This window comes from Uloborus diversus, unplaced genomic scaffold (genome assembly GCF_026930045.1).
Source record: "Uloborus diversus isolate 005 unplaced genomic scaffold, Udiv.v.3.1 scaffold_1397, whole genome shotgun sequence".
Lineage (NCBI taxonomy): Eukaryota > Metazoa > Arthropoda > Arachnida > Araneae > Uloboridae > Uloborus > Uloborus diversus.
In genome coordinates, this window is record NW_026558095.1 from 1 (window position 1) to 27,245 (window position 27,245).

Genomic DNA, 27,245 nt, shown 5'->3' on the forward strand with positions numbered 1-27,245 from the left:
TAGTCATTTGCAAATATTGTCCTTTAATAATACTTTATTATTAACATTTTTGGCACAAAAGTACTTTTTATTTCTATTAGTTTATTTTGTTAAATCATATATTTTCTTTATTTCACTAGCTGCTGCCAAAACATTGTGCGCCTCTTATAGCTCAAGTTGTGAATAAGAAGAGAAGAGACAAGAAAAACAAAATAATTGCTGAACCAGATAAACCTGGAATGGAGAGCTATAGGAAAACTAGAGAAGAATTAACTACGTTGGTAGTTTTTTGACTGTTACAATAATAACTTAACATTTTTGTGCAATCTTTTTGTTGGAAATTATTACAGTTGAACTTGTTTCTCTTGAATGTCAAGAGGATAGAAAAAAAAGAAGAAAAACTGGAAGTACATGTTTTTGTATAGAGTTTTTGATTCAATAACTATGAATTGTTCAGACAAGGTGTAAATTTTTGATGAACTGAATGGAATTGTAATACACCCAATGAAATTAATTTAATGCAATAGTTTTACATGATCCAATGAAAAAAATCAGACAATATAATTTAATGACCGGCTTTTGTTGTTCGATTGACAGTTTCTTAAGTTGGATAATGGTAGCACATTCGCCTGCAAATGCTTTTTTGGTGCTGCTGTGCTTTTGCTGAAAACTTTTATAAATACAATGCTGTTTCTACATTTAAAATTTTAAAACCATCATTTGCTAGTATTTAACTTGTATTATCCAAGGTTTTCCAAAGTTTTCTTGCAGCATCAAATTACTTACAAGAGTTCTTTTTCACAACATGTTTTAACCACAAAGTCAGACGCTCCCCTTAAAGTGACTAAAACAGATGCTGAATGCTAGATTCTCTAATGTTTTTGTGGGCAAATTCAAAAAAAAAAAAAAAAAAAAAACTAGTCTTCCACAAATTTTTCCCAAACCTGTCTTCAGAGCATTGTTTCAAGAATTGTTTTTAGCAACAGACACATTTCCCCATTTAATAACCACCTACTAGAAAAGTTTTCAATTTAATTTTTAATTATTATTGAAATAATTTGTTTTATTTATTATTATGATTTTAGCTGTCTGATTTTAAGTGAGTTTGTGTGCCCCCACAGTGTTTCCAAACTGTGGTCTGCTCACCAGCACTTAACAGGGGGTCCGTATCAAGCTTTTTTTTTTTTTTAAAAAGATGGGCTGGAAAATACTAAATAGTGTTTAAATTCCACGTTTGTATTTTAAAACTAGGATTTTTTGTTGGAGCTTGTAAAAGAATAAATTTTTGTTTTTGAAAAATTTGTAAGAATCAGTTTGAAAAAGGAAAAAAGAATGGCCTGAAGTGAATACTGTATACACTTTAATATAAGTTAAGGAATTTAGTACAAAAAGTTATCAATAAGTTTTGAGTCAGGGGGTCAATTTACACATGGGGAGGGGGGGATTTCTGAAAATTTTCAAAGAACAATTGTTAGAAAAAGCACTCGAAAATCTGAACATTTTTCTGATTTTAGTTCAACTCTTTCAAGCAGATGCTATATAAGTAAATACTTACACACTCTGCTATGATTTTACATGGTCTGTCTGTGAAATAAAACTAAATAATTATAGTGGTCATTTGATTGCGCGAAAAGTCTGGGGGAACACCTCGTGGGAAAGCCGTTTCATTATTACTGGAATTATGTTTTAAAGTCTTATGTCTGCTATTTAAACACAAGTCAAATTGGCTAATATTTTCAATGATGAAGAATAGCAATCTAAAGTTTTGTACTTCTCTGATATTTTTATGAAAGTTAATGAGATGAATCTTTCTCTGCTAGGGATTTGCCAAATTTTTTATTCTAATACCAAACTTCACACTTTCAAAAGAAAAACTCATTTTTGTGGCTTTATCTGTTGATAAAAGAGAAGTGGCATGTTTTTCTGTTAGGAATGATTTTTTGAAAGAAAATAATGTGGAGCATTCAGGAAACTTTTCGTTTCATAAAATATTTGAACACCGTCAAAGCATGGAATCTTCTTTTGAGCACTACTTCCCGATATCTTGTGATACAATGTTGCATGGGTGGCAAAACCCAAAATATTGAAATTGAGCCAGCTGAAACAAATTATTCTGCTCTTCCAATTAATTAAATGTGCAGTTTTGGATTTTAATAGTTATGTCACCTGTTGATTTTTGTTTGTTCTATTTGGTTTCTGTGTTCCACGTTTTGTAAACAAAGTTAGGCTTCCTAAACTACCTATATCTAGTCCGTTTTCTAAAATTGTCATGTTTCACTCTAATTACGAAAAATTAATTTAACTAAACTAAACTAACTAAAAACTGCAGGTTTGCTATTCAATCTAACGACAGGGGGTCTGTGCTGAATATTGTACCATGGAGGGAGGTCCTCTAGTTATATAAAGTTTTTGGAAGCCCTGCCATAAAATATTCAAACATATGCCTCCTTTATCACAATATTTTGTAAAATTTGAATTCATGAGTGAGCATTGCAGCTCGGGTCCAAAATATTGATTGTTATTCTTAGTTTAACCCTAAGAAATTCTATTTCACCAAGCTAGAGTTTCAGTAACTTATTTCTTTTGATTTTATGAAAAGAAGAAAAAAGGGAGCTATCTATTCGCAATGAACAAATATTTTATGATAAAACTAGGCCATCATTTTAATTATCTACTTAGTAATACACAACAAGGATGAAGTTCTTCCAACTATTCTTCTATTTTTGCGAGAATTCCCTTTTGAAAGCTGAATTTCACTCTTAATAATGTACTTTTTCATTATAATTCCAAATTTTACAATCTCATGGTCCTGCCAATTTCTCTAAAAAGCTTTTTCATGAGAAGCTACCTTTATGATAAGCATTTGTTGCAATAAAATTATTTAAGAAATATATATGTATTGGCTTAACACAAATGTTCTGTTTAATCTTGCTTCAAAATTTTTCTAGTTGTGGGCAAAAGGTATGTATGTATACTAAAGTGGGCCGAAAAAACTCATTTTTTTATTTCGAAGTTGTAATAGCGCGGAAAAGTTGTGAGTTATAAAGACAAATAGAGGAAAAAAAGAATTATGGAAATGGATTGACATCTTCCATTCGCGCATGGAGCCTAAAGTTTGACAAAATATGAAAAAAGCATCATTTTTTTTTGAGGATTTTTTTAATTAGATATTTTCTTAATGTAATAGTTTGTCAGGTCTTTAAACAGAGCCTCAAAACATTGTGTTTAAATTTGGTTTCGATCAGCTAATATCTTTTGGTCGTGCATGGGCCCCAAAATTTTCCAAAATAATGAAAAAGTTACATTTTTATAGGTTTTAGGTATTTGATGAATAATCAGTATTTAAATATAATAGACGAATGTATTTTCTCAGTCGAACTGAAAATGAGATAGGCAAAAAAAACTGTCGGGTTTTCCGGTAGCGCAAAGCCTTAGAAACTCTCCTGCACAGATGTCGGACAGCAATCCAGACAACCTCACTCGTCTAGCTGGGGGCTCTCTCCTCCATGCCATCCCCCCCTGCCTTCCTAGAATCACGTTAGCTGTTTCCCAACATAGTTTTTTCAGTCTGCATATGTCAGTAGTGATCTCAGTAAACTATTATTTAGTTCAATCTAGCTGTTTTCATTCTGCAGCTCTTGTAGTTTTCTGTCATGATATATTACTGACCAATGAGTAGTTTGTCTCTTCTATTTCAATGAGCTGTCAAGTTTAAGCTCTTTGATGGCAAAACAATGGAGCCGAGTACCTCTAAAGGGCCAATTGGTCTTGGTGAAAAGTTTTTGGCTGTCTGGAACATTACTTTAAAGCAATTCCCAGTGCTCATGCAGACTATTGAACTCTGCATAAAACTCATCAAGGTAGTCTCAGGAAATGTTTGTGGAGCTGAATCTTGAGACAGATTTATAAGAACCATCCTATTGTCCAGATCATCCATGACTAACTTCACCAGCAAATAGGTCTTCAAAGTCAGGGATTGAGTCACTGTGGATGTGTGATTTGATGTCGTCATCTTAGTCTCTGATTTGTACCAACAATGGGGAAGAAGATAATTCAGGGTACATCCAGTTGACCATTTCTGAGTATTCTTGCACATAGACGTTGACTTTTGCGTGAATGTTCTAACTGTTTTCCTTCTTGGATATATCTGTCTTGACTTCAGAATTCTTCAAACCCGAACATTTATGTATTTATTGTCATCTTGAGTCATGGCTAAATAGTAAGTTTTTTGGGTGAGTGAAAAAACCATTCCGTTCATTCGCAGGGTTGACAACATAAATAAAAGGTTTTGGCAAGTACCTGATATATTGTATTGCTTGGTTAACAAGTTTTGGGCCGTCTTAAGATGGTTTGATAAAAACCACATTGACATGAATGATTTCAATACAAACTATACTTATTCTTGAAGTTCAGATGCGAGGCTTTCTTCACTCATATACACAATCTGAGAGTTCAATTTGCCTTTGTCAACCACCTCGAATGTGACAAATGCCGAGGATTTCGTACGGCCAATCCTTCTTTACAGGTTCCTGATTTGATTGCCTTTGAAATATCAAATTAATGATGCAGATCTTTTCTGAATGCGTTTTGGTCCATCTCTGGGACCAGGCAATCAATACTCTGAATTTTAACTACCGGAAGATTCTGGCAGTCAACTAACTTTTCCCCAATTTACCCTTTACAGGTACTAGACCCCGTTGTCTTGCCATCCAAGAGCTGAAGCATATGCTGGAAGGGCTGATACCCCCATAGTTTATCCTAAGTATATTATGAAAGTAATTTATTATATGTATCTCGTAATTTAAAAACAACTTAAGTCATTTAAACGTAAACTTACTGTGAATGGTCGTGGTGTAATGATAACCTAACGAATTCATCGCTTTGCTAAGCAACTCTCGCTGTAACTCACTTCCAGTTGAAGAATGAAAACAAATCGTGAAGTTCTTCTTTCGCCTTCCGGTATCGGAAGATAAGATGAGGTCATGATTGTTCTATCATGTTCCATGAAGTTCTAGAATGATTTGCACACATCTCTTTCCGCACATGGCGGACATGTGACAACATCGTTATGCTAATCAGGTGTGCTGTATTTATAGCGATTTAGCCGTTGGTTCATTCTCTCTTTCTCATGTTCGGTTTTAGTTTCCCTGTTGTTAGATTGCTGTGGGTGTTTTCGACTCTCTGGCATTATCAAGTCATTGAGTTTCCCGTTCATATTTTTTAGGATGTTTTAATTGTAACTTAGTTTTTTGATCATCGATTGATATGATCTGATTGAATTTTCAAGTATTATCCAAACTTAGTATTCGTTGAGTACCTTGAATTGATGTTAGTATTTAGTATCTAGGAATGCAGATCATGAAATTTTTTTTGACACAATCTTTGGTAAGAGTAAATTGGGATTAGTAAACAGAAATAAGATTGAGTTTAGAAATATTTTTAAATGAAGCTTAATTTTACATATGGCTTTGAGTTAGTAACTTTTTCTTTGATTTTAATTTATACAATTGTTAATTGTTAATTAACTTGTTGTTGTTTATAATAGGACTTTTTCATCACTTAGTTTAAGATGATTCACTAAACAGAAAACGAATTTCAAATTGATAGTTTGACTAAATCTCTTTACGCATCACACTTTGCTAATTTATTATCTTTGAATTATTGGTATTCTTAGCAAAACTTGGGCTATTACTACTCACGCAATATTCTATAGAATTATAGCCCATCAATGGCAACTCATTCAAATGGAAGAGACAAACTGCTCATTCCACAGTCATATATCATGACAGAACTACAAGAGTTGCAGAACTGAAACAGCTAGATCAAACTAAATAATAGTTTACTGAGATCACTACTGACAGATGCAGACTGAAAAGCAATGTTGGGAGACAGCTAATGTGGTTCTAGGATGGCAGGGATGACGTGGAGGGGAGTGCCCCCAGCCAACCGAGAAACGTTGTCTGGATTGCTGTCCGATGTCTGCACAGGAGAGTTTCTAAGGGTTTGAGCTACCAGAAAACATCGACTGAACCTAACAGTTTTTTTTCTATCTCATTTTCAGTTTGACTGAAAAAATACTTCGTCTATTATATTTAAGTACTGATTATTCATCAAATGCCGAAAACCCGTAAAAATGTAACTTTTTCGTTATTTTGGAAAATTTTGTGGCCCATGTGTGACCAAAAGATATTAGCTGAACGAAACCAAATTTAAACACAATATTTTGAGGTTCTATTTAAATACGTTACAAATTATTACATTAAGAAAACATCTAATTAAAAATTTTTTTTAAAAATCTCAAAAATTATGTTTTTTTCATATTTTGTCAAACTTTAGGCCCCATGCACGAATGAAGATGCCAATCAATTTCCATAATTCTTTTCTTCCTTTGTTTATCTTTATAATTTGCAACTTTTTTTGCGCTATTACAACTTCAAAATAAAAAAATGAGTTTTTTCGGCCCACCCTAATGTATACCATATGTATTACATAAAAACCTAAACTACCTATATCTAGTCCGTTTTCTAAAATTGTCATGTTTCACTCTAATTACGAAAAATTAATTTAACTAAACTAAACTAACTAAAAACTGCAGGTTTGCTATTCAATCTAACGACAGGGGTCTGTGCTGAATATTGTACCATGGAGGGAGGTCCTCTAGTTATAAAGTTTTTGGAAGCCCTGCCATAAAATATTCAAACATATGCCTCCTTTATCACAATATTTTGTAAAATTTGAATTCATGAGTGAGCATTGCAGCTCGGGTCCAAAATATTGATTGTTATTCTTAGTTTAACCCTAAGAAATTCTATTTCACCAAGCTAGAGTTTCAGTAACTTATTTCTTTTGATTTTATGAAAAGAAGAAAAAAGGGAGCTATCTATTCGCAATGAACAAATATTTTATGATAAAACTAGGCCATCATTTTAATTATCTACTTAGTAATACACAACAAGGATGAAGTTCTTCCAACTATTCTTCTATTTTTGCGAGAATTCCCTTTTGAAAGCTGAATTTCACTCTTAATAATGTACTTTTTCATTATAATTCCAAATTTTACAATCTCATGGTCCTGCCAATTTCTCTAAAAAGCTTTTTCATGAGAAGCTACCTTTATGATAAGCATTTGTTGCAATAAAATTATTTAAGAAATATATATGTATTGGCTTAACACAAATGTTCTGTTTAATCTTGCTTCAAAATTTTCTAGTTGTGGGCAAAAGGTATGTATACTAAAGTGGGCCGAAAAAACTCATTTTTTTATTTCGAAGTTGTAATAGCGCGGAAAAGTTGTGAGTTATAAAGACAAATAGAGGAAAAAAAGAATTATGGAAATGGATTGACATCTTCCATTCGCGCATGGAGCCTAAAGTTTGACAAAATATGAAAAAAGCATCATTTTTGAGGATTTTTTTAATTAGATATTTTCTTAATGTAATAGTTTGTCAGGTCTTTAAACAGAGCCTCAAAACATTGTGTTTAAATTTGGTTTCGATCAGCTAATATCTTTTGGTCGTGCATGGGCCCCAAAATTTTCCAAAATAATGAAAAAGTTACATTTTTATAGGTTTTAGGTATTTGATGAATAATTAGTATTTAAATATAATAGACAATGTATTTTCTCAGTCGAACTGAAAATGAGATAGGCAAAAAAAACTGTCGGGTTTTCCGGTAGCGCAAAGCCTTAGAAACTCTCCTGCACAGATGTCGGACAGCAATCCAGACAACCTCACTCGTCTAGCTGGGGGCTCTCTCCTCCATGCCATCCCCCCTGCCTTCCTAGAATCACGTTAGCTGTTTCCCAACATAGTTTTTTCAGTCTGCATATGTCAGTAGTGATCTCAGTAAACTATTATTTAGTTCAATCTAGCTGTTTTCATTCTGCAGCTCTTGTAGTTTTCTGTCATGATATATTACTGACCAATGAGTAGTTTGTCTCTTCTATTTCAATGAGCTGTCAAGTTTAAGCTCTTTGATGGCAAAACAATGGAGCCGAGTACCTCTAAAGGGCCAATTGGTCTTGGTGAAAAGTTTATGGCTGTCTGGAACATTACTTTAAAGCAATTCCCAGTGCTCATGCAGACTATTGAACTCTGCATAAAACTCATCAAGGTAGTCTCAGGAAATGTTTGTGGAGCTGAATCTTGAGACAGATTTATAAGAACCATCCTATTGTCCAGATCATCCATGACTAACTTCACCAGCAAATAGGTCTTCAAAGTCAGGGATTGAGTCACTGTGGATGTGTGATTTGATGTCGTCATCTTAGTCTCTGATTTGTACCAACAATGGGGAAGAAGATAATTCAGGGTACATCCAGTTGACCATTTCTGAGTATTCTTGCACATAGACGTTGACTTTTGCGTGAATGTTCTAACTGTTTTCCTTCTTGGATATATCTGTCTTGACTTCAGAATTCTTCAAACCCGAACATTTATGTATTTATTGTCATCTTGAGTCATGGCTAAATAGTAAGTTTTTTGGGTGAGTGAAAAAACCATTCCGTTCATTCGCAGGGTTGACAACATAAATAAAAGGTTTTGGCAAGTACCTGATATATTGTATTGCTTGGTTAACAAGTTTTGGGCCGTCTTAAGATGGTTTGATAAAAACCACATTGACATGAATGATTTCAATACAAACTATACTTATTCTTGAAGTTCAGATGCGAGGCTTTCTTCACTCATATACACAATCTGAGAGTTCAATTTGCCTTTGTCAACCACCTCGAATGTGACAAATGCCGAGGATTTCGTACGGCCAATCCTTCTTTACAGGTTCCTGATTTGATTGCCTTTGAAATATCAAATTAATGATGCAGATCTTTTCTGAATGCGTTTTGGTCCATCTCTGGGACCAGGCAATCAATACTCTGAATTTTAACTACCGGAAGATTCTGGCAGTCAACTAACTTTTCCCCAATTTACCCTTTACAGGTACTAGACCCCGTTGTCTTGCCATCCAAGAGCTGAAGCATATGCTGGAAGGGCTGATACCCCATAGTTTATCCTAAGTATATTATGAAAGTAATTTATTATATGTATCTCGTAATTTAAAAACAACTTAAGTCATTTAAACGTAAACTTACTGTGAATGGTCGTGGTGTAATGATAACCTAACGAATTCATCGCTTTGCTAAGCAACTCTCGCTGTAACTCACTTCCAGTTGAAGAATGAAAACAAATCGTGAAGTTCTTCTTTCGCCTTCCGGTATCGGAAGATAAGATGAGGTCATGATTGTTCTATCATGTTCCATGAAGTTCTAGAATGATTTGCACACATCTCTTTCCGCACATGGCGGACATGTGACAACATCGTTATGCTAATCAGGTATGCTGTATTTATAGCGATTTAGCCGTTGGTTCATTCTCTCTTTCTCATGTTCGGTTTTAGTTTCCCTGTTGTTAGATTGCTGTGGGTGTTTTCGACTCTCTGGCATTATCAAGTCATTGAGTTTCCCGTTCATATTTTTTAGGATGTTTTAATTGTAACTTAGTTTTTTGATCATCGATTGATATGATCTGATTGAATTTTCAAGTATTATCCAAACTTAGTATTCGTTGAGTACCTTGAATTGATGTTAGTATTTAGTATCTAGGAATGCAGATCATGAAATTTTTTTTGACACAATCTTTGGTAAGAGTAAATTGGGATTAGTAAACAGAAATAAGATTGAGTTTAGAAATATTTTTAAATGAAGCTTAATTTTACATATGGCTTTGAGTTAGTAACTTTTTCTTTGATTTTAATTTATACAATTGTTAATTGTTAATTAACTTGTTGTTGTTTATAATAGGACTTTTTCATCACTTAGTTTAAGATGATTCACTAAACAGAAAACGAATTTCAAATTGATAGTTTGACTAAATCTCTTTACGCATCACACTTTGCTAATTTATTATCTTTGAATTATTGGTATTCTTAGCAAAACTTGGGCTATTACTACTCACGCAATATTCTATAGAATTATAGCCCATCAATGGCAACTCATTCAAATGGAAGAGACAAACTGCTCATTCCACAGTCATATATCATGACAGAACTACAAGAGTTGCAGAACTGAAACAGCTAGATCAAACTAAATAATAGTTTACTGAGATCACTACTGACAGATGCAGACTGAAAAGCAATGTTGGGAGACAGCTAATGTGGTTCTAGGATGGCAGGGATGACGTGGAGGGGAGTGCCCCCAGCCAACCGAGAAACGTTGTCTGGATTGCTGTCCGATGTCTGCACAGGAGAGTTTCTAAGGGTTTGAGCTACCAGAAAACATCGACTGAACCTAACAGTTTTTTTTCTATCTCATTTTCAGTTTGACTGAAAAAATACTTCGTCTATTATATTTAAGTACTGATTATTCATCAAATGCCGAAAACCCGTAAAAATGTAACTTTTTCGTTATTTTGGAAAATTTTGTGGCCCATGTGTGACCGAAAGATATTAGCTGAACGAAACCAAATTTAAACACAATATTTTGAGGTTCTATTTAAATACGTTACAAATTATTACATTAAGAAAACATCTAATTAAAAATTTTTTTTAAAAATCTCAAAAATTATGTTTTTTTCATATTTTGTCAAACTTTAGGCCCCATGCACGAATGAAGATGCCAATCAATTTCCATAATTCTTTTCTTCCTTTGTTTATCTTTATAATTTGCAACTTTTTTTGCGCTATTACAACTTCAAAATAAAAAAATGAGTTTTTTCGGCCCACCCTAATGTATACCATATGTATTACATAAAAAAAGAAAAAGTAACCAGCAAAATACATATACAAATATATCAATATGTTATATTCTCAAAATTCATAGAGTGAGGCAATTGCCCCCTCTTGACCATGCTAATTGTTGGACCTCTTTCCGTGTCTGTTGTTTATGAAAGTTGATTTTTTGTATGCCTCATGAATATTTTCTTTATGTACAAAGTGCAGTTTCATATTTTTCTTTGTTCTTTACATAACTTTACATAAAATTATTGTAAACTTATATGAATTTTTTTCTCCAATTTTCAGAATGGACAAACTCCATATGGCCTTGAGCGAACTTACTTATGCAATCAATTATTGTAGTACTGTCAATGTTTGGGAACATACTTTTGCCCCAAGGGAATATTTAACGCAACATTTAGAAAGCCGTTTTAATAAGTAAGATTTTTTATGAATGCATAAGGATTTTTTAAGTAGGATTCTAATTGACTTAGAGCAGTGGTTGTCTTGAATAGAGTTTGGTATTGTTGTTTGAAAATGCATACTTTTATACCTTTAACTTCTATTACACTTTTTGTAGGTCTCTTGTAAAAATGGTGATGTTCAATCCTGAAAATAATGAAATTGCTAAACCTTCTGAACTGTTAACAAGTGTTCGCTCTTTTATGAGTGTCTTGGAAAGCATAGAAAATTATGGTAAGAGTAAAGAGTCTTTCCTTAGAAATATGTTGTTAATTGTAAAAAGCTAGTATTTTCAGGAATAAGCACCCCGGTGCATACAAGAAAAAAATTGCTGGTGCTGCGCATATAACAGGTGAGGCGTATACAGTGGCTTTTTTTTTCAGTAAAAAAAATCCAAGTTTTTAAAAAAAGTTGAAAATGCTGCCAGTAGATGGCACCACCGATCTGCTGCCCGCAGGTAGCACGACATACCAATCGATGAAGAAAAAGTATCAGTGTTTCAAAAATTTTTTTCTCTCATTGAAAAACGTTTTTCGATGTCTGAAATTTTCTCAATTTTGCTTCTGATTAGGGCTTGACCAATGGCAATATTTAGCCGATGCTGATTGTTGGCCAATGATTCAAAGACGGCTGATTTCCGATTGTTTTTTGTTTTGTATGGCCGATGCCAATGGCCAATGGAAGCACCTTCCTAAGGACAGCCGAAATACAGGTTTCAAACATTTTTCAGAGAAAAAAAAGTATTCCGTACATTGCAGATGCCAACGGCAAGTCGTGTTTAAAAAAATAAATGGATAAATAAACTTGATAGCTAGGTAAAGACATTTGACATTTCTCATTTTTTAAATAAAATTCTTGTGTTGAAAATCACTGTAAAGTAGAGAAAAATGTATGATCCCCAAAAATATGTCTCTAACAGAAAATATTAAAAGAGAAAGAGAAGCATTTTTAAAGAATTGTAATAAGTTGCTCCAGTAAGCTATAGTATGAGGGTCAGTGAATAAATAACAAGACAGAGGCTATAAAACAGATTTTATTCGACATTCTTCAAAAATTCTGACCGAAATTGTTTGAAAACTGTGGTCTAGTGTTGTCATGCAACAGGATGACAGCAGGTTAAAATTTACTGTGACCATGCACAGCCAATGCAAAAAGAACTTTTATGGAAATTTAAGTTGGAAATCTTGAACCACCCCATAGTATAGTCCAGATCTATCCCAATGTGATCCCACATCTTTGGGGAATTTAAGAAGGCGCTTCGGGGACAACAATTTCATTAGGACGATAAAGTAAAGGAGTGTGTGTGCGTAATTGGTGCCAGCAGCAGCCAAAGAACTTCTATGAGCATGGATTTATGCTACTAATTACCCAGTGGGATAAATGTTTTAACAATTTTGGTCAGAATTTTTGAAGAATGTCGAATAAAATATGTTTTATAGGCCTATATCTTGTTATTTATTGACTGTTCCTAATAGTTAAATGTTCAAAGGTAAAAATGGAAGTAAAGCATAACTTTTACCAATGATTTTTTGTATTTCAACAAATAAAAAGGTAAAAATCTTAAGTATTACCAATTTCTTTAGGAGTTTGCAAAGAGCCCCCTCCCCACCTTTAACATCTTTGGATACCATTTAAAATTGCATTTTGAAGATTCCATTTGAAAGATTGCTACTGGAAAGTCATTGAACTTTATCCCTTTCTTTAACGTTGCCTAAATAGCTTACAATCGCATTTTCAAAACTTTCGTTAAAATTGTGATTTTAAATTCAGTATTTTTGTGCTTGTAATACTCTTTATATTTTGTTATGTCTAGTCTAGAATAAAATCAATGAAACAAAATCATTTCTTACATAATTAATTTAGAATTTTTTTTTTAAATTTCTTACATAATTTAATTTAGAAATAATTTTATTTAATTTCTTACAAAATTAATTTTTAATCAACTGCCACCAGAGGGCGCATGTGTTGCATGGAGAGTTTCTGATGCTGCTCAGATGAGTACTTATTAAATGTAATTTTTGATTATTAACTGTTCTAATCTTAGTACTTCTATTGTATTTTTATCATGTAATTTAGCATTTTTATGTTTTAGGGATTCTTTTTTGCTTTAATTGCATTCTTGAAGTATTTTTGCATTTTTTGAGCAAAACCTAACGTGGTGATTTCTTTGTTTTGATTCTGTGTGCTTTGATTGGTGTAGAAACTCAGTTTGTTTTATTTACTGCTATATTGCTGTCTTTTGTATTTATTCTGTGCTTTTTGCTCTTTTGTCGATTCAGATTTGCCTTTTGCAGAATATATTGATTATTAATGAGTGTTATATGCATTATGAAAGAAGTTATGAGTGGTAAGTAGACGAGTTGGATCTCTTGTGACTTTTGTCATATTTTCTGCCAGTATTAGGGGAAGGATGAGTCTGTTTTTGAGGAGCATCACATTTTCACTAAATGTGCTGAACTCTCAGACTTAAAGTCATTGTGCTACCATTAGAATCCCAATTAGCATTAGGTTCATGGGTTAGTTGTAGATGGTATAAATATTTCAGAGGTAAAGGTTGGAGTTTCTAATAAGGAGTCGGACTGGGAAACTAAGGGAGTAGTTTTGGGGGATTCTACGGTATGTGAGGTGGGCAATACATTTGGGAGAGTAAAATGTAAAGTGGCTGGATGTTGTTTACCAGAGGATCAGGTAAAAGATGTAAATAAGTTAGCTGAAAAGAAGGGGATATGGTCTCTTTGTGAGTGGGCAAAAATGATGTAGGCCACAGTAATAATGGAGATTTTTCAAAGGAATGGATAAAGCTACCAGCTTTTCAATTAATGTCCAAGTGGTTGGTTTGCTTCCCAGACATAAAGTGCATAGGAGTTGGTTAAATCAACGGGCTAAGTGTACGAACCTGTTACATTAGCCAATTTGCAAAAATTACAGTATCAGGTTCTTGGATGTATGAGCTTTTGTAAGCGTGGTTAAATTGCAAGGGATGGCCTGCATCTGAGCTCTACAGGGGTAAAATGATTAGTGGTTTGTTTTAGGGGTTTCAGAGTAAAAAAAAACTAAGTTTAGATGGGGGAGGGTCAAGGCTGGTATAAGGATCAGGTATCAAATGGATTTTTATTATTTGGGTATTGCTAGAAATGGAAATAGGGTGTCAAGTAAGAGTAATAATTTTAACAATTGTGATTTAATAAATTTTGGCATGCTTAAAGTTTTCTATACCAATTCTTGCAGTATTAGGATTTTGATCAAATTTTGAGTGTGCATACATTGATGCAATAGAAAACAAATAACCATCCAACGTACATGTATATCTTGCAAAACCCTTTCAAATAGCTGAGGGTCTCTTTAAACACAGTAAAATATTCTGCTAATGGTCTCTAAGGGAGTAATTTCAATGTACGTAATGGTTATGTCATCCTAAGTATTTTTTTGTCAAATGATCAATTGTAGTGCATAGTCAACTTTTTATATAGTTTCTTTAAAAGCATAAAATTTGTTTTAAAAAATGTTTTTCATTAACTTACCTTTTAAGTGTGTTTTTTCTAGTTCACTTAGATATCACTAGGGTTTTCAACAATGTTCTTTTGCAACAAACACAGCCTCAAGATAGCCATGGTGATAAGACAATTACATCCTTGTACACGAATTGGTGAGTTGAAAAAATAATAATCCTGAATGTATAGATGCAAATATCTATAGTTGAGCAGGGCTCCCAAATGGTCCGCTTTTCCCGCCAAAGTCTGTACTTTCGACCGCTTTTTAACATTTTGGTTGGTTATATTGTTTTTACTTAAAATCTTAACGTTTATCTAAACTTTTAAATCTTTTCATTACTTTAAAAGATAGTGTGTGCTGATGTTTGTTACACCCAAACACGCTGCCGCGATGCCTTGTCACCAACAAGGCGCCGCAGCCTTGGATTCAACCTGACTTTCCTTTAATATTTTTGAGTTTAGGCAGTAGCGTAGCCTGAAATTACCTCCTGAATTGGATTTTTGGTCATAAACTCTCATATATATATAAGCTACCATATTAGGGTTGGAAATATTTGTTAAAAACAAGGGTTCCGGAGGGGGGTGGGGTCTTCATGGCCTCTAAATTATATCTTCTTGTCTTGTAGTAACTTATATCAAAATTAATTCTGTTTAAACTGGTTATGTGAAAGTTTTGTAAATGACTATGTGCTACGATGTTTATTGTAAAAACTGTGTCTAAAGGGTCTTAACTAAGTATGCACTGACTCATCGGTCACTTAGCTGATTATTTATAATCAGCCAGTTTTTACCTGTTCATTAGTAGAAAATTTATTTTTCAGTTAAAATTACTCTGTAAGATCGTTAGTTACATGTGTGCTTGTCACCCCCCTCCCCCATCCAAATGTTTGTAAATAATACAATTCATTGGATAAAAAGTTCAGTTGTACAGAAAAGGAAAGAATTGTATCATTAAAAATCATTATTATGGTTAATTAACGAATTATCTTCACGGATTTAGCAGCAGGCAGCTAATTTTTCTTTTGGTGCTTCCCTGGGTTTAACTACGAATGGTCCTCCCAAGGTCCTCCTTTTAATCATAACTGGTCCTCTTTAGTCCCCTTTTTGATTGAAAGTGGTCCTCTTTTACCCTTTTCTATGGCTAAAATGTGTTGGGAGCCCTGTTGAGCTTGGTTACAGTGGCCTTATTCATAGTGAAAACTCTGTTGTCACATTAAGAATCTCTGGCCACTTCATTCACAACTATATAATTCTTTTTTCGTATGCAAAGCATTTTTTTCTTCTTTTTTATTTGTAGGTTACTTTCTCACCTTATTTTAATATTATTTAAAGTAACGCATCAATAGATAATTACAGAAGTCATCTTTACGTTAGGGGATTAGGAGACCCTTTTACATTTCTTCATTTTTTCTTTATTTTTAGTTTCATAAGTAAAAATTACATATCTTTTTTTTTCCTAACTAAATTTTAGTTAAGATTGTTTTCAATTCTTCTTCGTTTCTTTTAAATTTCTTTACTAATTTTCCAAACTTCCTTCTTCTTTTCTGCTGTAATTTTCCCTAAAGTTCATCAGACACATTTTCACTTTCATTTGATGAAACTAAAACTTCTCAAATTTGAAATAAGTATTATATTTCAACATTTATGGTCTTAAAGGAATAATATGGTACAGTTTTCTTATTTAACCTGTACAGTTTTATATCATGCTGTAGTGCTAATTGTATTGGACCAATTGCTGGAAATTTTAGAAAGTAGTGAACTGCATGGTCTAAATATTAACAATATTGTTTTAAAGAGAATAAGTGATGAACTTAGGACTGCCATGAGAATAAAAGCCCATTTACTGCTAATTTTCCATGTTTCATTTTTTTTTTTCATTTTTGTCATCTATTGTACTTTATCTTTATTGTACATAGTTTTGATTTCCACTGAGAATAAAGCACAAATAAATAAATAAATAAACAAAACAACAAAAACTCGTCAATTCCAACATTTCCCCAATTGAGGCAGTGAAAAGCAAAGGGATGTAAGTGGCAAAATTAAAAATTTTGAGGTAAGCAGTGCAAATAGTAGGTGAACCTTTCTTCTGTCTTAGGGCAAGAGATAGTATCAGTAGCTCTGGTTGGTGCTGCTGTACAGCATGGTTTAGAAAAAAAATTCAATGAAAGCCTACCTAGGAGGTTATCTTTAAACGGGTTTTACTCAAAACTTGAAAATGTTTACTCACATCCCTTTGCTTCTCACTGCCTCAACTGTCAGTATGGAATCCAAAACATGTTTCTTTCAAATATCTCAAAAATTTATTTTTGCATATTACTGCATTTGACCTTTCCACGGCACATGACGATGAACCTACACTTTTGAACTTTAAGACTTGCAGAGAGCAAGGTTCCCCCAAATCTGTCCAAATTGCTCATTTTAAAAAAAAATTAATTGTGTTGCGCTACCTCTAAATCTTATTTGATTAAACTGAAATTTTGTGTGCATCATTTATATGAATAGTGTAAAAATACTGAGGGGTAAAAAAAAAAGAAATTTAAAAATAAGTTCTTTGAATCATCCTAATATGTATATATATATATATATATATATATATACACATGTGTATATATATATATATATATATATATATATATATATACACATGTATATATATATATATAAAATATATATATATATATATATATATATATATATATATATATATATATATATATATATATATATATATATACATGTATATGAAAAAAATGTAACCTCTGTCACTCTGTAGTTATGTAGCTTTTAAATAGTAAAGGAAATTTTCAATTAGGTGCATTTTATAAATTGTTTTTTGTCTATCTAGTGATCAGAACATGCTACAAATCTTTAAAATTTAACAGTGAGTAGGGTTTTATAATATTGTTTTTTTTTTTCTTTTTTTCTTATTGGTACATTGCTGTACAATGTTAACCGACACATTATAGGTTACAAAGCATTCGATGTAGTTGGTACATATGTTTTTTTTTCATATTAAGTATTTATTCTTTTAAATATGATGGATAATCCTGTTTTTTTTTCTATGACCCCTGTAAGGATATATGTGAACAATTGAAGACATATTTAAAAAATACCATAAAGTGAAAAACTGTTTTTCAAAAAAAAAATAATCTCAAAAAGTACATGACACAAAGAAAAGACCACTCAGTCATGGATGCACTTTTGCTGTAAAAAATAATATTTTTTGCTAAATAAAGAAATGAAAAAATAAATAATAATATGTTTACATATGCCCCCCCCTTTCCCCTATACATATATATATATATATATATATACACACACACACACACACACACACTGGTATGCAAAAATTAAGGACGAGACGGTTTTTTCAATATAACTTCGTACAAAAGCTTCCAAATCAACACATTTAATACCGTAAGATCCCCAATACGTAAGGACATGTGTAATGTAAGCAACACTTACTAAAAGAGAAATCAGAGGGATAAAAAGAAACTTTATTGAAAAAGTAGCATGGAGCGCAATGCTACTGAAGGCCGAAACATCCCTGTGATGGATGTCCAGCAAGAAACATCCGGTCTTTAGTAGGGGATATGATCTCCCCCGACTGTTAGGCAGGTTTCACAGCATCTGCCCATGCTGAGAATGAGGGTGTCAATGAGTTTTTGAGACATTGCTGCCCATTCGTCTTGCAGCGCCAATCAAAGCTCCCGAATCGTTACTGGTGGTAAGGTACGAGCTGCGAAGCGTCTGCCTAGAAAATCCCATACATGCTCGATGGGATTGAGATCCGGAGATCGTGCCGGCCAATCCATACGTTCAATATCCTCACTCTCTAAGAGCTGTTCGGCAGCTACTGTGCGATGACATGGTGCATTGTCGTCCATGAAAAGGAACTGCGGACCCATAGCGCCTCTAAAAAGATGCACATATGGAAGAAGAATCTCGTTACAATAACGGGTCCCGTTGACTGAACCTGCGTCGAAGATGTGAAGGTCTGTACGACTACTAAGCATGATGCCTCCCCAAACGAGAACACAGCGACCTCCATACCTGTCCCTTTCAATGATGTTGGAGGGATGATTTCGGCTTCCCCGCTCTCTCCAGATGAGTATGCGATGAGAATCGCTACTCAGACTGAATCTGCTCTCATCTGTAAAGAGTACTCGTCCCCATTCATTGTCTCTCCAATTCCGGTGCTCCCGGCACCACAGAGAACGCCGTCTCCGATGGGCAGGAGGCGTTAGAGGTACACACCGTATAGGGCGTTGTGCAAACATACCACCACCATGCAGTCTTCTGACCACGGTAAAACGCGATATCGGTCGTCCAGTCGCCTGTATCGTGTGTCTAGCGATTTCTCCCACTGTCTGCCGTCTGTTTCTTCTGCCCTGTAAGACAATATACCGGTCATCTGCGGGTGTGGTTCCTCGTGGACGACCACTACTGAACCCCTGGATAGCTGTTCCTATAGTTTGAAATTGTCTCCAAAGTCGTGAAACGATGCTGTGAGCAATTCCAGACTCTGCAGTCACACTGCAGCCTTCCTCCAACTTCCCAATGATTCGACCTCGAGTAAAAGCATCCAGATGTCGTCTAACAGATTGATTATTTGCCATTTCTCACTGAGGCAGCAACTCGGTGTGATTTTAACTGCTATACGGCGTGCAATCTCTTTGCCAGAAATACTGATCTTACACCGACAACGTGCTTTATACTACTCAGGCACTCCCCCATTACGTCTGCCTGCATATCTGCGCATGTGCTACCGTACATCACCTTACTTAATCTCCTGATTGGTCTTTCTGTCCGCTCTGCCTCTTCGTTCAGCTGATATGCTAATTTTTCGACTTTGTCCTTAATTTTTGCACACCAGTGTATATTAATCTTTTCTTTCAATCATAAATGCTGACTGCCACTGATTTTATGTATCTTTAGCATTCAATTAATTTATGTATTTTTTAGTGTTGTTACAATTTATTTCTTTTCAAATTTAAAGATGTTTTTTAAACATTACAACTTAATTTATCAGGCTTTATTGACCTTAAAAATTTGTTTTTCATTTTAAATAACTAAAAGAAAGTTAGATGATACTTTTATGTATAATTTTTTGACATTTTTTTTTTTATAAAGTAATCTAGGGTGCCCCTTAGAGTATATCAACATACCCCACAAATAGGGCACCTTGGTCCACTCTCAAGGATTCTGTTTTAAAATATACATCAGGGGGGGGGGGGAAGAGATTATGATCAGAGCATTTTTTTTAATGTTTTGGAGAAGGAGAAATACTTTATAAATGTTATGGTAAAATATCAGACTAGATTATTTTTTCTTAAGATAAAATTCTGAAGACTAGAAAAGTAGGCTGAGATGAACAACTCGCCCTACGTAATTTATACTTGAATTAATGCTGATAAATTTTCCTTTCATGCAGGTATCTGGAAGCATTATTGCGAAGAGTTTCTGCTGGCCACATATCATATTCACGAAATCAAAGAGCCTTTGTAACACTTTCAGCGGAAGGTCAATTACCATTTAGTGCAGAAGAGTTTAGCGACATTAATGGTTAGGCCTTTTTTAGTGGAAAATTGAGGCAGTGAGAAGCAAAGGGATGTAAGTGGCAAAATTAAAAATTTCGAGACAACCAGTACACATGGTAGGCGAACCTCTCTTCTGTCTTGGGGCAGGAAATGGTACTAGTGGCCCTGGTAGTATCTGCTATACAGCGTGATTTAGAAAAAAAATTTAACGAAAGCCTACCTAGAGCTAATCTTAAACGAATTTTACTCAAAACTTGAAAATGTCCACTTGCATCCATTTGCTTCTCACTGCCTGAATTGTTCATTGAATTGTGTCTTACGTTTCAGTGTAAAGTATGTGAAAAAAGTAATTTATTGAAATTATTTCATCAAAAAAGGGATGAGAGGATCTACTTTTTAGCTGTATTTGAGATCTTTAGGAAGATGCTATTTGGATCATTCCACAAAATTTTGACAAACATGGGTTGCTGACCACTTGTAATTATTTCTAAATTTTATATAAGAAAAAATATTTTCAAAAAGAACCTATAAAATCCATTAAATTATTACCTCACTCATTACCTTTTCTGTAACGTTTCAGTCTTCAAGACATTCTTCTGTAATGTTTTTATGAGTGATATTTCAATGTAAAGCATGTTCTCTAAAAATATCAAATTTTTTTTTTACATTATTTCTAAAATATTACCATTCAAAGGTTGAAAATTTTCAAAAGTGACTATTTTTAGCAGCTCTTAACTTAAAGGGGGGAAGTAGCATTCATATGAAATTCGCTAAGGAAAGACTTCTATTTTACAATCTGAATTTCGGTTCATTATTCAAATTGGCCATCAATGAATGGCAATTGAATGAATTCAATTGGCCTGCAATTTGAAAGACTTCAAATTGCAGAAATGTCATTGACTGCAAAGGACTTCGTTATTTCTCATTTTAAAACTAATTCACATAGATTTTAATCTTTATGATTTATTTAGTGAGGTATTTGGAAAGGGTGGAGGAATCATCCATGAAAACAAAAAGAAGGGGCATTGTGGTATTAGGTTAGATTTCAATTCTGTCAAACAATTAGGTAGAACGTTTAGTTTTTGTTTAGCTTTACTAATCTTATGTCCTTGTTGTACAGTCTCAGAATGGTAGGATTGATTTTCAGTTTGTATCAGAAAAGTATAGATTTTATTAAAAAATTCCAATAATAATGAATTCATTTGGTTTCAAATTGCTTTTTTAGTTTTTTATTTCAGAATTGAGACTGTATTTCAGCATTAAAATGATGTTCCCATGCGCGGATTTATGGGGGGGCAGAGGGGGCAATGCCCCCCCCCCCAGTTTTGGGAGGACTTTATGTAGTAACTACACATCTTTCAAAAATTAAAAAAAAAAAAAAACATTTTTTTTCGTTTTTGAGTAGTTCAGAAGAGCATGGGTGGATTTATATGGTGGGGGGGGGGGGGGCAGAAGGGGCTATGCCTCCCAGTTGTGGGAGGAGTTTATATAGTAAAAACTTATCTTCCAAAATCTTATAACAAAAAAAAAAATCATGACTTTTTCTTTTTTCGAATAGTTCAATTAAAATGAATAGAATAGCGAATGTTCTTTTCTGAAGGGAGAAAAGAAAAAGAAAAAACCGAACATTAAATACAAATAGTACAGCTGTCACTGGGGTACTGAAAATTAGTCTAAATTCACTATTTTGGACTTAAAACCATTTGGGCAAGTGTATGAATGAAAATATAGGCTAAACGAGCTATGCTTTGAGCTGCAACACTTATTTATAATAATTGACGTTTGGGACCCTCCCTCCCCCCTCCCCAATTTGCGCTAACAGAATGAACGAGCTACTCGTTACAATTTGTTTTCTCTCTCTTCAGAACGTTTATTTTCAATTTGCGTGATTTCAAAAAAAAGATGTTTTGAGTTGTTACAGACGAAAGATTTTGAAGAACCTTCTGGATTCACGCGTTCAAATGAAATTGGTTGACTTGAAATGTATGCTATTGCAAAAGAAGTACATAGCTAAAAGGTTTTTGTACAGCAAAATACTATCAAATGTAACAGTTAACACCATAATCAACGAATGTATGTAACAATGAAGCAAAAAACTGGAAAAATTGTCCAACCATTGAACAAACAGAACGTAAAACCACTGTAAACAATGCGTTAATTTTTTAGGTGAAAAAATAGGAATCTCAATCCCTAGCAGTTCAAAACTAAATTTCTGATTTTCCAGAATCATTCATTGTAAGGAAAACGTCTGAATAAAAGAAAAAGTGAGGGAGATATATTTCCGGCACAAAAGTTTTGCTGCACAACTCTTGTAAGATCGCATTATTACCTGATGAAATGTTTCTATAACTGTGTTTTCTTTATTTTTTTAAAGAAAAAAATTTGTATATATAAAACTAATAGAACTGTACTTCATGCGCATGGAAAATTTTCGGCTTGTCTTTTTTTTTTTTTTTTTTTTGAGAAAGAAAAGTAAATACTATCGCAAACTGACTAAACTTCAGTTATCTGAACGTTTTGATTTATTGAATCTTTTTACTTAGAGGGAAAATACCATTTTCCTTACTTTCTAAATAAATACTATTTAAAAATTAAGGTAAGTCATAATCATCTAAGTATAAATGAGACAGTTATTGTCATTATTGAAATCTGAGTAATTCAGTCATCAAAAGTTTTGGAAAAATTTTGCTGAAATTTGATAAAAACCGATAAACGTTTACACAGATTAGTAAATTCAAAAAATTCTTTAACTGTAAAAACTGACGAATTTTTGTTAAAATTATAAAAAATCAAACAAAAATCTGCAGGTAAGAGTGAATTACATGCAGGGCCGGATTTGCCTATAAAATAAACAAGCTATAATTTACGGCCCCTGCTTTGAAGTGGGCCCCCTAACTCCCAAAAAATTGTGATTTGTTCCTTAAAAAAATGGAAAGTGCTTGAAAAACTAATTTCAAGTACTTGAAAACCTTGAATATTTGGAAACGTGTGGCTACAAACCTTAAATTTTAAAACTTCTAACAAATTGTAGAGGGAGGAATGCCAAAATAAGTCAAATTCAGCTCCTTGCTACAGCCTTCATCAAAAATGTAAAAATCATGGTTCTCGTGTTTGTAACATATTACTTGAAATAAATTTTTGTGACTTACATGCTTCATATCTCGCTATTTATTTAATCCCGAATGCAGAATTTTGGAAATTCTTTTGTATTGATTGCTTTTATATTACTTTTACTGCATATTGTTAATCTGTTTAGCCCGGGGAAAAAATGATACACTACCCCCATTCCTTTTCGTTTTCTGCGCTACTTATAATTAAAAAAATAGTTGTAATGAGAAATTAAAGTTCATTTTTTCTTTTAAACTTAAAATAGCCGTTTCTTACAAAGTTTGAACAATACTGTACAACTGTATAATCTACTACTCAATTTCAGAGACTGGAAAGTGCAAATTATTGATAGGTTCTAAAATCCCTGAAAAGAATTGGTGCAGTATAGCCTACTAGGGCTCTTAAGCCAAAAACCCAATCTAACCAACCAAACCTTGAAAATAATTAGACAAGTGTTTGAAACTCCTAAGCAAAGTGTGCTTCAATTTCTTATCAAGTGAATTAAGAATTGTTCAAATGGGTAGTATGTTACTCTCTTGATACCTATTCTCTAAATCTGTGCACAATTTCTTTTAAAGTATTAACTTGCATCACAAAGCACTTTTAAAGCATAAAACTTAAAAAAATATTTCCCTATTATTTCCAATTAACCCTTATAAGTCTTCAAAATGCAGAATTATATCCATTTTATATAATTTCATCCGAGGGAGTAACCCCTGGGCCCCCTAAAATTAGAGATATTCTATATATCACTTAAAAGGGAGCCCTGCGTCACTCTCTTAATACCAGCCCCCTCTCTTTTAAGGTCAATTCAAAAAGGACAGCATGATTATTGTGCATTCATGAGGAGAAGACACTTCGGAACGCCTTCCTGAAAGCAGAGCTAATTTTAGCACGGGGGTGATCGCTACCGCTTGCAATTGAGACAACCCTAACTTTGGCGGGCATTTAAATTTGAGAAAATGTCTTTGTGTTCTTTCCTTTTGTTTCTAGCTTCACATAATTGTCGTCTACGAGGAATCTTTACCTTTTAAACTGAAAATTTCAGAACAATAAATAATGTATTTACGAAAAAAAAAGTAAGGTATTTTGTTTTTCCAATGAAACATTTCTATTAAGGATAGGCTTTCTGAATTTTGAACGATATCCGTTTAAACACTAACGTCCTATATTCGAAATTGCAAGTGCACTGATGAAAAAAAAAGAGGGGGGAGGGGGGCAGGAAAATGTCATTGCCACACAGACTGCGGCATTGAAATGTTTAAGGGTTGCGTTCTTTTTGAAGACTTAATATATCTCTCCATCTCCCTCTCTCTTTTCTTTAGGGGGGGAGGTGACTCAGCAGCTCTTAGGGGCTGGGTCTTTGATGCATCTGTATGGATTGTACTTAATTTCAGATCATATAGAGTGGATATACAGTCAGCAGATCTACAGAAGCAGTTATTTTTAAAAAATGCTGAAAACATTATTCGAACAAAAGATGCCCCCCTCCCCCCCAAAAAAAAACCTGGTTGAACCAAAGGCGGGGACTGGCCAATTGTTCCAGAAAGGAAAAGGATTTACATGTGAGAAATAAGAATAAATGGGAAAACAATAAAAAATCAATCTGAAATATATTAATGCAATTGACTATTAAAATCAAGATTAATTTTTCTAAGTATAGCATGAATGTTAATGTTTAGAAATATGTAATAATTTTCGGTGCGTTATAAAAAGTGATTTTGTGAACGGCTCCTTAGGTTTGCTCTAAGTCACCACTAAGTAATCGCACTAACAATTGTTTTAAGGGGAAAAAAAGACCGGCTCTCCCCCCCCCCCCACCTCCCCCTGGATAGCGCTAGTCACATTTTTTTTTTTTTTCTGATCGTGTATGTTTTTTCACAAAGAATCATATTGCATCCCGGCAAGGGAAGTGACACAATTCAAAATTTGGGAAAACCGTACCGGCTATTGATTTAAAATCTAAATTTAATGCTCTTTCTCGACACAAAAATCGCAAAGTTAGCTCACCTAAATGGTTCGGGGGGGGGGGGGGGGATATGCGATATGTTGAACAACTGAATAGGTGGACTATAGCAATGTTTCTTGCTAAAAATTACGCATTTTACTTTCAGAGTCAAGGACGGATCCAGAGACGATTCAAGGAGGGGGGCGATTGATTTCACACCCTTACCCTTTTATAAATTCGCAAACTTCCACATCTCCTTCCAAACACCATGAAAGATCGTCTCATTTTGGGAGGGGGGGGGGACTTCCTTTTCTACAAAATTGCGGAGGAGTGTACCAAGTCTCATCCCTTACCTTAACGCCATCAAAGGTGTCCCATAATAGTTTCTCTTTTTTTTTTGGGGGGGGGGACTTCAATTTTCCAAACTTTCCTGAGAAGAGCCCTTGAACCCTATAACCCTATTTAATGTCATCTAAAATCTTCTAAAATTGAGTTTTTGGAACTTTGAAATACTTCCTATACAAAGTTCTGATCTCTGTAATGTGTTAAGAATAAGATATGTGCTACACTTTCATTTTCCAGACAGCAAGAGCTTAGTAAAACTATTGAAGATAGGCTAAAACAATTTTCAACTTCAGTATCAAAAATATGCCGTGGAAGAGTTCTGCATCTCGACTCAAGGAGTGGGCGATCGCGACCATCGCCCCTCCCTTGTATCCGTCCTTGTTCGGAGCTGTATTAGAATAAAAACAAACTTTTGCCTATTTTATGATCCCCACACGTAACACTGTTCTGTAAAAGTACTGGAAGAACTGAATAACTTTTAGAGTAATCGAAAAAAACTTGAAGAAAAAAAAAATATGTATATTTTTTCATATTTACAAAAATAAATAGATCAAAACAGTAACATAAAACGTTGTTTCAGGCACTTATTCAACTATTCTGTAGATAACCATATTGGCATGAGAAAACCTTTAATTTTTTGTTCCTTTTTTCATTTCTGAAGAATAAGTCATATTGAAAAAAAAATAGTACTCAAGTATTGAACTATGTCACACAGAGTGCAACTTACCTACTGTGGCTTCCAAAATTGTTCGTACGCTTTAAATGTGTGTGGTTAAAAATGAAGTGCCTAGGAATTGAAATAGTAGTTCAATATTTTTTCATTCTGTCTCTACATGATTACATCAACCCAACATTTTTCACAAAATATTGACTGTTTGAAATGGACCGAAAATGAGGTGACAGGGAAATATTTTCAGAAAATTTCGAAATTAAAGTTGTCGTCTGTCTTTTTTTTTTTAATTATTTTTTCAATGCAGTGATAGTTAAAAAATCGTTTGGTATTAATTTTTGCTTGTTTACTTCAAAAATTCTACGTATTATTTTCCAAATGGCTCGAATTCGCAAAGTTACAATAAACGCAATTCGAAAATGTACTGATTCTTCATTATATTCGAAGTAAAACAGTTCGAAATATTGCAAAAGTAGTGCATTTATCCCATACTACTGTGTAATACTTTAAAAAACGCTTTAAAGAAGAAAATTGGATCAAAAATAAGGTGAGAAATGGTTGACCAGCAAAGTTAACAAAATGCGATCAGAGATTTATAATTAGAAAATGCATGAAAAACCCACGTTTGAGTTCTGAAAGTTTCAGCATAATAGAATGAAACATTTTCGTTCCAATTTCACTTGTAACTGTTCACCGTGTTTGCAGAAAATGTTTAGTTAGTGTGAAAAACAGAAAGTTAGGATTTCTTTTGCAAAATCAACGATAAATTAACCCGAAACGTATATAAATACACTGCAAATCTTAAAATACTTTTAAGTCTAACAATTGTCTTTGTAGCACACCTTTTTTTCGAGAGAGAAGGTGGAAGGTGATTTCTTAGAAAATTATAGAACACTCGTCTTCTTCCAGCGCGATAACGATGGCCAACTGGCAACCTTTCTCAGTGTTGGTCTGAAGCCTCATCCCCAAAAGACGCATATAGAATATTCCGATAC

The 27,245-nt window shown here is 33.7% G+C and overlaps 1 protein-coding gene across 1 annotated transcript in view; it reads left to right on the forward strand.

The window, feature by feature from the left end:
- Nucleotides 1-119: 119 nt before the first annotated feature.
- The window catches only part of LOC129232773 (membrane-associated protein Hem-like), a gene marked incomplete at both ends in the record, with an annotated part of 35,423 nt that continues 8,297 nt past the window's right edge, over nt 120-27,245 (forward strand). The window contains 5 exons of the mRNA XM_054866876.1: nt 120-256; nt 10,993-11,124; nt 11,267-11,382; nt 14,692-14,794; nt 20,074-20,204. Coding sequence (XP_054722851.1) covers nt 120-256; nt 10,993-11,124; nt 11,267-11,382; nt 14,692-14,794; nt 20,074-20,204 — 619 coding nt within the window. The remainder of the gene's footprint in view (nt 257-10,992; nt 11,125-11,266; nt 11,383-14,691; nt 14,795-20,073; nt 20,205-27,245) is intronic.